The following is an 11,139-nucleotide window of genomic DNA, read 5'->3' as shown; positions in this document are numbered from 1 at the left end:
TGTCAAGCTCCACGTATGTTAATGAATTTCAATGTCTGATTTCTACTCTGGAATACTGATTTGCACTTGACGTCCAATGTAAAAAAGTCCTATGCCACCGAAGATTCTGGAAAGCTGTGTCCTTGCATGGGCGAACTGTCTTCTCTGTATGAGTGTGTGTGTGTGTGTGTGTGTGTGTGTGTGTTAAGAAGGGGGTGTTTCAACTGATTCAACAGATGCAATCCAATCTGTCAGACGATGCTTGTGAGGTTACAGACATTTTCTCATTGCCCTGCCAGATGCATACCAATGCAGTCCACCCCACCGGAAGGACGAGCGCACCTTGCTCCCTCTCTCGTCTCTCTTTCTTTTTGCGTTCCTTTTGCACTTATTATCGTCTCTCTCTCTCAATTCCTGGTGATAGATGTGTTTTCCTGGCACCCTCTGGCTGTTCATTAGCACAATGACAGTGAATTAATCTTGTATCATCATTAGTTCTCTTTCACCTTCATGACTCACTCCAGAGTAAACACTCGCTCAGATAATGTCAGATCAACTGGCTGTGCCGCCCATTGTGTGCGCTCGACTTTATCTTTCATGTTTTTTTCCTGTTTCCTGCAAAAGAAACATTTAGACCCAAATGTAAAGTTGCAAATGGCAATCTGACCTGTACTGTGTATCCAAAGCAGCCCTGACCTTATCTTTGTGTGTGTGTGTGTGTGTGTGTGTGTGTGTGTGTGTGTGTGTGTGTGTGTGTGTGTGTGTGTGTGTGTGTGTGTGTGTGTGTGTGTGTGTGTGTGTGTGTGTGTGTGTGTGTGTGTGTGTGTGTGTGTGTTGTACGTTTGGAGAGGTGGGTGGAGGGAGGGGGCATCGGTGACATCACTATCAGGGAGGATCCAAATGGACAGGAAAGTCAATTAGAGTTTAACTGAGTTTACCAGCTGGTAAAAGAAAGAGAGAGAGAGAGAGAGAGAGAGAGTAAGAGCGAGAGCGAGAGAGGAAAAAGGGGAGGAGAGTGCAAAAGAGAAGTACAGACAGATTCAGAGAGGAAGGGAGAAAGTCAGCTACAAAGCCAGAGGGACAGAGGAAAATTAGCCGGCACAAACTTCCAATTCTTCCTCTCTCTTCCAGTTCATTCTCTCGTCCCCCTCAGCTGCTATTTTGCATCCCAGTCCTGGTATAAGAACGGCACTGGAAGTCAGCCACAAGAAAACCAGTGGATGTTTTTAAAGAGTGCACTTCTCCAACACTCACAACAGGATGAGTGCCTGAGGACAAGCTGGAGAGGCTCACGTTATTCCACAGACACACAAGTTAATCCAGCGGAGGCAGACGGCGTCCACTCCGTCCTCAGGAGCGAATGAGAGGAGAGGGTCTGTAACGCTGGAGCTCAAGGACAAACCATGGACTCTGCACACCTCCCACTTCACCTGGACGTGAGTACTACCCTCCACCGCAGAACACCTTGATGCTTGCAACATCAGTTATATCCTGGCTCACGGGTAAACTATGACTATGAAGTGCTTGTCTTGTTTTCCAGTTTAAACATGGTTAAGATAAATTTACTTTCAGCAGCAAAATTATGTAAGAACATTTAAAAAAATTACATATTGAATGGAAGGGATAGTTCACCCCAAAAATGTAATTCTGTCACCCTCAAGGTATTTTAAACCTGTGTGAATTTCTTTCTTCTGTTGAACCCAAAAGAAGATATTTTGAAGAATATGGGTAACCAAACAGTTGATGGGCCCCATTGACTTCAATAGTAAATAGAAAGAAAAAAATATATATACTATGGAAGTCGATGGGGCCCATCAACTGTTTGGTTACCCATATTCTTCAAAATATCTTCTTTTGGGTTCAAGAGAAGAAAGAAATTCATACAGGTTTTGGAACAACTTGAGTGTGATAATTATAAGAAAATATATAAATAATGACAGAAGTTTAATTTTTGGGTGAACTATTCCTTTAAATTTATTTTCTTACACATAGCATACTACTGTACTTTTCCCCGTTTTAAGCACAAATCATACAAATATTTCTTACTGGTTTTTTACTTTGAACAAGTCTTATCTTATACAATTCTTCTTCTCGAGTCAATTTATCTTGTTTTAAGGATGTTGGTACTGGACAAGACGTACAAGACGATGTTCTGTAATGTGTGACTCAAATCTGATTAAACTCACTCAAAATGTCAACCAACCACTCATTTCACGTTCCTCATCAAACTGTCTGCTCTGTGCTAAAAATTCACATGCATTGCTCTCCAAACCCAATGACAGATTCATAGCGGAGATGCTTCCTCAGAACACGTGAAACCGGCAGATCAGTGTTTCCATGAAAAGCAAAAAGCATGCAAAAGCTGCTAAGATTCCCTTGCTGGAGCATTCAGAAGAAGAGACTGGAGAGTAGATGCTGTCCAGGATGGGCAGAAAGTTGAATATATTCTCTTGGCTTGGGGGATAAAATGTATAGCAAACAAACAGGCAAGTCATTTGCTAACTGGAATCCAAAAGACACAATCTGAAAAAAAAGGGAAGTTTTGATACGTCAAAAAGTAATTTTTTTAGGATGTTACAGTGTTGCGTTAACTAAAATAGATCCTTCAGCGTTTGCCAGATAATAATACAAAACTGTCTGAGGGTTTCAGGACCGCCAAAATGGTCAAATTGATAACAGAATGTTATGTGGGGGTTAGGGGAGGATTCTGGAAGGAAATGTCTCGTCTTGTCTGGTCTACTCTACTCATCCTTGGAGACCACTTTAGTCTGTTCTTAGCTGAACCTTTGGCAAGCTGCACAGAATGTGTGTTGTGTATGTTTCTATAGCAGTATCAGTGAGTTCTGGAGTGTGTCTTTCAGCCTGTAACAGTGGGTTGTGTGTATGCATGTGTGTGTGTACTGTCACAGAAGACTGTTCCAGTGAATGTTATGGGGCATAATCTGAGGTCCGGGCCGCTGTCATTATCTCTTAATCGGTCCAGCTGGGATAAATTACAGGTCTGTGCTAATTTACCCCAATAAAACTGCCCTGCGGTCTACCTGCAATATTATTCTAATGATTTCATCTCTTTAATTCAGCAAAACAGAGGCACAGCTCGACCATTTGTGACTTCTCTCGTGCCTTAGGCGCTCAAACTTGGGGGGCAAATAAATATGGGTACCCTTTGCATCCAAAAAAGTAGAGCATGTTTAAGAGTGTTCCTGCTTGAACTGAATGATAAAATGTGGGGGGAGCGAGCCGGGGAGAAGCAGTCTAGGGAATGAACGAAAGGAAGAACAACAGGAAAGGAGAGCGGAGGGATCGGGGTACGCAGTGAAATGTGAAACATGAAGACAGCGGTGGAGGATAAATCAGCAACAAGCAGAGGCACCATGACCCCTATGGCCCTTCACTGCTGACTTCTGGGTAAATCCAAAGGGGGGAAACATGAGAGAGAGAGAGATCTGGCCTTTCCTAGAACTATGTAACAATATATCAATTCTGGAAGTCATGCTTTACAGGAAAAGAACTGATAAGAAGAATAAAAATAGGGGAAAAAATGTGGAAAGAAAGCTGAAGGAGATAAGTGGATGCAAGGACACCCTGCCCTCCACTCTGAGGTCAGCAGGTCACATCGCTCTGGTAATGGCACGAGTCTGGCCGACCTTTCCTCTGCCGGGGTCACCCCTTGCCGTCTGTTCTGGGGTCTAATAAACGCCTCTTTCCGCCCCCTCCATCTGATTACCGCTCTCCCTGTAGAGGAAGTTATTTCGTGTCGAATCCAATCACAACAGAAACCATGACACACATGCAGCATGAACACACAGCAATGGGGGGAGGGACTGCGGGGAAGACAGAAGCAAAGGAGTCTAATGAAGTTTTAGTGGGGAGGCGGCGTTCAGGAGAGCTGCTCCGTCTGGAAGCTACACCTCTGTAAGTCCCACTGGGCGGAACAATCGAGTGGATGGGTAAAAGCCACTTAATCTACTTTACTGCCGGATGCTGTGGGCGTGGGGGACTGTCTTATCCTGTGTGTCCTCTGAGGATTTGGCTGGAGTTTGGTGAATGAGTGTGAGCGAGAGGGAGGGGACAGAGGACAGCGAGAGGACGGTATGCATCCGCTTCTCCAGTGCGTTTTAACACCTGTAGTTGAGGGTTATCCTAGACTCCCAAAGGAGTCGCTGCTCAGCAAGTCCTGACTTGAGCAGATTCTACATCAAAAGAACACTTAGTTTGACTCAGATGCAAGTGTTTCTGGCCCCGGTGAGACCACCCAGCACCTTGTCGAAGAATCTTCTGGGATAAACATGAGACAAAACGTATATGCCAAAGATACTTTTAAAACCACAAAGATAATTTACACTCATCCCTCAGTTTGTAAGAACAGACAACATGTGTGTTTACAGTGATAAAGGAGGATTACAGGCCAGGCATACAATGGATGTCCCATTGGCTTCCAATGTAATTAGATTCAAGTCAAAGCTGTTGATGGCTGATTTAACCTGTTGATGGCTAATTGAACCATTTGAGATTTTTTCTTTCAGAGCTCTTGTATTAGCCCTCTGACACCTCCTACAAACTCCACCATATTTGTTAAGTAGGCTCAAGTAGGTTTAGAGTTGAGACCGATGAAAAGAATAGTTCACTTTGAGAATAATTCGCCACTAATGGATGACAACTTGTAATAATTAGATCTTACTGAAAGGAAGGAGATCTGTGTGTGTGTGCCAGTCTTTTCTTTCAGATAACAGAGCGGCTGATAGTGACATAGACAAGGCCTGAATTCAGGCTTTACAAATTGTATTAAACTTTCCAAATGGAAGTTGTACAATTTCTGACTGCTTCCTCTTCGAGTTCTGTATTGCAAAAGATATAAGAGAATATCTTGATGAATAAAAGTTAGTTTGTTGCTTTATTTTATTTTATTCTTCAAAAGCTCACAAAATTATTTGCAAATATGTATAGACTGGGATAAATGTATGAAGAACAAAAACCCAGCAATAAACCATCACAGCATTAAACCTCCCAGTCTCAAATTACTTTTGAAAGGTGATTTACTTTAAGTTGGTCACTACCATAAACATCAGTGTGCATACGCAATCTGTAAACTTTTAACCTAGTGATTATTTTCAAGCAGCTGTTTTAGACACACAAATGACAACCAGTCCCTCTCTTTGGATCACCGGCACAGCGTCAACAAAGACATAATCAAACTGCAAAATTTAAATCTGCTTTCATCATATATTGAACGTTATAATCACTCTAGTTTGAACATATGCCTCACGAGTCACGACCATCCTAAAATGACCACACCTGTTTTATAAACAGTCAATTAAATAGTGCAATTCAGTATAACGCAGCATAACATAGCCTAGCATAACGCAATATAAATTTGAAGTTATGCATGTGCTTTTCAAGAACACAGTGCACCAATACGGGATGTCCTAGGTTATTCTCATTTGTCAGGTAAATTAACTTGAGAGACACAGGCCTAATGAATTGGTCTAACAGGCCTATTGTAGACCTCTAAATCAAACACCACAGGCCATGATCTCTGTAAAACTACTTTACTGTAGTTCCCTTATGGCACTGTTTCTGCGATTACCGTCTCCAAAACAACAAATACCAGTAAATCAACAACAAAAACACAGAGTGAGAGTCCCTTACCATGCAACAAATCAAAAGTACAAGCACTAAATCACCTGCCATATAAGGGAAATCAAAGACTGAAGGGCTAAAGCTAAATTACCACAGTAAATGGGTTTATAATATCACTACATTTCTGTATATTTGGTTTTGTGGATAGTTCACCCAAAAATAAAAATTTTCATTGTTCCATTCCAAACCTGACATTTTCCCCATTTAATGGAAGTCAATGGGGTCCAAAACAGAAAAGAAAAACAAACATAATCTTCAAAATATCTTCCGCAGTCTCAAAACGGCTTCTCTATTTTACCACTCTCTCCATAGGTCCAACATGTTCCCTGCTAGCCTATTGGTTCTGATGATCCTGCTGCTACCTCAAGCCTCATCAGGACACCAGGAGGATCCCGGTCAGACTCATGGAAACCTGGCCAGCCCTCTGGAGCCTAGTTTGGCCCACACCATTCAGAACCTCCTGCTGACCCGGCTGGGCCTTCAGTCACACCCCAACCCCAGTGAGGAAGCACGGGTGCCCCAATATCTTCTCGACCTGTATCGATTCCACACTCAACAGTACCATCTCATTGAAGACCCAGAGTTTAACTACCCCTCCCAGCATGTGCAAGGAGCCAACACAGTCCGATGCTTTCACCACACAGGTATGAGCAGCTATTGTACTAGATCATAGAAAACACCAATTCCCTTGGCATTGATAAAAAGCTAACTTTACCGCAAACACAGCACAGAGACGCGCAAGTCAATTAACCTGCCTTAGGTGCCAGCATGCCCACTGAAAAAGCTACCTGTGGATTCAATGTTCTGATATTTTTCACTCAAGTCTTGGCATTAGCGTAGACACCTTGGAACAAGTTAAGAAGAGCATGGCTTATTTTCATAAGTGCTCCTAGCAAATGATGTGCAATTATTATTTAGTTGGACAATTATGCCATTACATAGAGATCAAGTGTTTGATCACGATGGAAATAAAGTATTTTACAGCTTAAGAACTTTTTCTTTCTCTTTTTTCTTGTGTAGATTCTACAGTGCTGAGTCTTCCAGAAGAGCAGAAAACACCAGTGGACAGCATTCACATTGGCTTCAATCTGTCCTCCATTCCGTCAGAAGAGAGTGTGGTGTCGGCAGAGCTGCGTTTCCTTCATGAAGGGTTTAATGGAGGTTCTCACGTGGCCAGCCTTTATCTTTCCAACGGTGACCCAGCATCAAAACCCACACTGCTCCATTCACGCCGGTTGACAAGAGATAGAAAAGGTGCAGAACTTTGGGAAACCTTTCCCCTGGATGGAGAAGTGTTTCACAATCTACCCAAGAGGTCAGGGAGCCTGTCTTTTATTCTGGATGTTATTGCTGATAATAACAGCAGTCTTCCTAAAGAGAGACACTTGAGGGTGCGCAGGTACACGGGGCAAGATGAGCCCAGTTGGGCGAGGCAGAGGCCCTTACTGGTGACTTACAGCCATGATGGGCGCAGCGAGCCCTTTGTGCCCGACAGAAATCGGACCCCTGCTGGCAGGCGGGGCAAGGGCAGGGGCAGATTTAAGGGTGATAGGGGTCAGGGCTCTGACGAAGGCTGGCGGATGGGCCGGAATGACAGGAGAGTGAAACGAAATGGTGGGAGGGCCGCCAAGCTCAAACGACTCTCCCGCTCTCGCTGCCGTCGGCACCCGCTGTACGTGGACTTCAAAGATGTAGGCTGGAATAAATGGATCGTGGCCCCATCCGGTTACGATGCTTTCTTTTGCCTTGGAGAGTGCCGCTTCCCACTGGCTGACCATATGAATTCATCTAGCCATGCCATGGTTCAGACGCTGGTCAACTCTGTAAACGGGGCCGTGCCGCGTGCTTGCTGTGTGCCGACGGGCCTTAGCCCAATCGCCCTCCTCTACTTGGACCAGGAGGAACGTGTGGTGTTGAAAAACTATCAAGACATGGTGGTGGAGGGCTGCGGCTGTCGATAGCAAGATACTCATGGAATAAATGAGAACGGTGGACTGGAAAATATAACTAAAAAGGGACTAAAATCAAGAAGCGAGTCAGAAAGAAATTGAACGAGACAAAGAAAGCGAGGTAACACGGTCATAATAAAAGCATGAGCACCTTCTCATAATCCTCTGGAACCCAGCTTTAACTTCTTGTGTCCAATGAAGCATTGTATTTGTGTGAACTATAAGCACTCAGTCCAAACGTGATGTCTCCGTCTTATGTAGTACACTCCAGCTTTCTGTCTTGTAGATGTTCTTGTTGTTGTGTCAATCCTGCTCCTCTTTTGTGAGTCCTTCCCTCATAAACATCACATCATTGACAACTCAAAGGGACCAAGAAGTGACCAAGGACTCTCATTGAGCGTTTGGTGCTGGACAGACTTAAACTCGAGGGAAGACGATAAGAATATTGAACTCTTCATCTCTGGTAGCAAATGAAACTTCGAAGTATGCACTGCGACAGAGACTATAACTGAGTACGGGGCACTTCTCCTAATGAGCTATTTAAAAAATCCTGACACCAAGAAATTATGATGTTATTGTCTGAATGTGTTAGTGATATTATTTATGGTGACCTGTTCTTTTTATGTATGGTGCAGTCCAAAGAAAAGTTTGCTATACAAATACTGTGGTAGTAAGTAAATCTAATTTAAGAATGCGTCAATATATCTATTTAAATAGCAAAAAAATATGGAATATTTAATCTTGATAAATACAGCAGATATATAAGTACCAGAACGCCTTATAGATCCATTTAAAGCCAGTTAAAACTGGTGTTACTCATCTATTATTTGTAAAACCACAGCACTGAATCATGGCAGCTTTATATTGGCATTGACTAAACAATGATGACTCTTTCCTTACAATAGAAGCCTTGTGAAACAAAGAAAATTGCCTAAACATTCCAAGATATGGTGCCAAATGTTATGTTATGTGCCATAGGTGTGCAAGCTTGCTAAATGGTATTATACATAACTTTGTGTCTTCAGTCATCATGTAGTTATCACACAAGTGTTGACCAAACTGTCAGTATTTAAAGATATCCAGTTCAACAACAACAACAAAAATCTTCCAAGCTTATTCCGATGTTCTGTCATGTATAGCTGATTATATTTTAGTATGATGCTTTATGTGCAGTTTAAACAAAAGCCTTGAGAATGTCTGACATTGTCTGGAGCCATTGTGAAATGTGTAATAATAAACAGCAAACTAATCCGGCAGTTCTAATCAAATCTTCTTTAAGAAAATGGTCTCAGTCTTTGACTTTTCTCTTCTTCAGAATTTCTTTCCTAAAACCATAATTTGGAGGAATACATTTCATGAAATGCAGTGGTTAACATACCAATAAAAATAAAAATAAAACTGGCACTTAACATTATTGTGTACTATACCCAAATAAATAAATTAAGTCTTAAACCAGCCTGGTTTTGGGCACTTGTCATCCGGTCACCAGGTAAGACCAGTAAAACCACACTAAGATGCTTTTTTAGCAGGGGACTTGTAGAAAGCAATCTGGTGGGAGGGCTCTGAAGTGATAGGGAGAGTCCTCTCACACTGTAAAATGTCAGTTTATCAGGTCTCATTATAGATTTTTTTTCCTTAACATCTGTTTTTCATCCTTCAGAGGATCTTGGACCCAGTCTGCAGTGGTCTGTATGTTCGGCTGCGGTTCATTCATCTCATAGTAAATGAGAAGAACTTCAGTATTCTCAGTTCCATAAGCCTTTGGAGACCAGGCTAGGCTGAAAAGATAAAGATTGAAAATTACAGAAAAGACAGCTCATTAGTGTTTCATCTATCTTCTATAGTGAGCGCGCGCGTGTGTGTGTGTGTGTGTGTGTCAGACAGAGTGATGTATATTCATTCAGTAATACAATATGACTAAAATCTTACTTTATGGTTTGAATGAATTTATATCACTCTAACAGTACATATCATGTATATATCATGGTATAATTATTGTTCTAGAAATGTAACGTAATCGTTGACACATTTCTACCACAGTATATATGGTCACAACATCCAGCTATCCAGAATTAGAAAACCGCAGCTGGAGCTGTCCAAATCAACCTTATATATTGTTCTGTAATAGATGTCACATGTTCCACACCATAAAGAGTCTGTGAAGAACTAGGCCTACATGAAACATTTTCAAGTAACATAAAACCAGATACTAGCAGGAAAATGGCCTTTGACTTGTGATGTCTTCTCTCTCATCCCCATATCTGTTTGCCATCACAAACAGGGCTTATCTTGCCAGGTATGAGGGTCGGGTTGACCTATGAACTGAATTGCAGTGGCCTTGACATCATACGTGTATAATAGCACATTCTCACACCCATAATCAACAAAGCCCATAGACACCAATAGAGCACCCACAGGAAAGCACATAAAAGCCATTTCTGTGCTGTTCATCAATTTATGTGCAGTTTACACTTGCTAACTAGAGGCAATTTTCATCTCAGCCACCCTAAAAATGTTTGATGATCACAGCTGTCAACACCCAAAATTTATAATTGCCTAATTAGTCCCCTTAAAAATTAGTCCTCTGTGATTATGTGATCTTTCTTTTCATGTTTACTGTAAACAACAGCTGCAGATTACTCAGGGACCCACAGGCGGACAAAATAAATCAGTGAGGCCCCGGCATAAGCAAAGACAAACAGAATGAAGCTGTGAGGATTCAAACAGTAGTGCTTAAAGTCTTCACCCTTCTAGACAATGTTGGTGAGCAACACACCGGTTTTGGTTTCTATCAATGTAATACTGTCTGAAAAGAACAACAAAATTGAAATTTAAAATGTTCAGTATTCAAGTTTAAAGTTGCATTCAGTAGTTCGGTGATAAAAACACATTAAAGGTGCAGTATGTAATATTGACAGCTAGTGGTTGAACTGGGCACTGCAGTCCAAATTCAAAAATATTGGAGAGGGCCGTTTCCCCAACCCCGTCTTCAGTCTCTTGAGGACACACAACAGGAATAAGCGCAATGAGTTGATTTGTCCGTGTTTTAATATGCCTCTGGTCATAGAGCTTTTTAGATGGATGGCAAGGCTTTTTAGTCGGGTATGATCTGCAATCCCAGTTCGTTTGCTGGCTTCCATTCTCCAACTGGCAACCCGGGTTGTCGAAATACTATTAGGAAAATGGGCAGTGGGCGGGATCACACAGACCAAAACAAAAACAGACATTCTGACGTGGAACGCACATTTCAAAGTAGAATAACTGGCTGGAGCATTGTTTTTCTGAGAAGCAAGTGTGTGAACTTAGAAATTATCCTAAATATCTGCAAACATATTATGGTATTTCTATGCTTTAGTACAGTAAAAAAAACACATACACCATACAACACCTTTTTGAACAGTCAACTGAATGTTAACTCTCATAAGTGAAGACTGTGCTCAAAACAATTTTCCATAATAAGTGTTTTAATTATGTTTGGCGCAGTTCACCCCCCTCAATGTATTTCACCATGCTGAAATTAAGTGACCCACCATATTTCTCGAAACGCCAAAGAGATTTGACAATGGAACAA

The 11,139-nt window shown here is 41.9% G+C and overlaps 1 protein-coding gene across 1 annotated transcript; it reads left to right on the top strand.

Moving 5' to 3' along the window:
* The first annotated feature begins 945 nt into the window (after nucleotides 1–945).
* On the top strand, nucleotides 946–9,250 carry bmp16 (bone morphogenetic protein 16). The gene is made up of 3 exons (XM_079620069.1): nucleotides 946–1,415; nucleotides 5,932–6,263; nucleotides 6,640–9,250. The coding sequence occupies exons 2-3, from the start codon at nucleotides 5,939–5,941 to the stop codon at nucleotides 7,578–7,580; spliced, it is 1,266 nt and encodes a 421-aa protein (XP_079476195.1). The 5' UTR covers nucleotides 946–1,415; nucleotides 5,932–5,938; the 3' UTR covers nucleotides 7,581–9,250.
* Nucleotides 9,251–11,139: the final 1,889 nt, after the last annotated feature.

Source organism: Phoxinus phoxinus (assembly GCF_949152265.1).
Source record: "Phoxinus phoxinus genome assembly, chromosome: 8".
NCBI lineage: Eukaryota > Metazoa > Chordata > Actinopteri > Cypriniformes > Leuciscidae > Phoxinus > Phoxinus phoxinus.
Note: the sequence above shows the minus strand (reverse complement) of the source record. Positions and strands in the feature narration are given on the sequence as shown.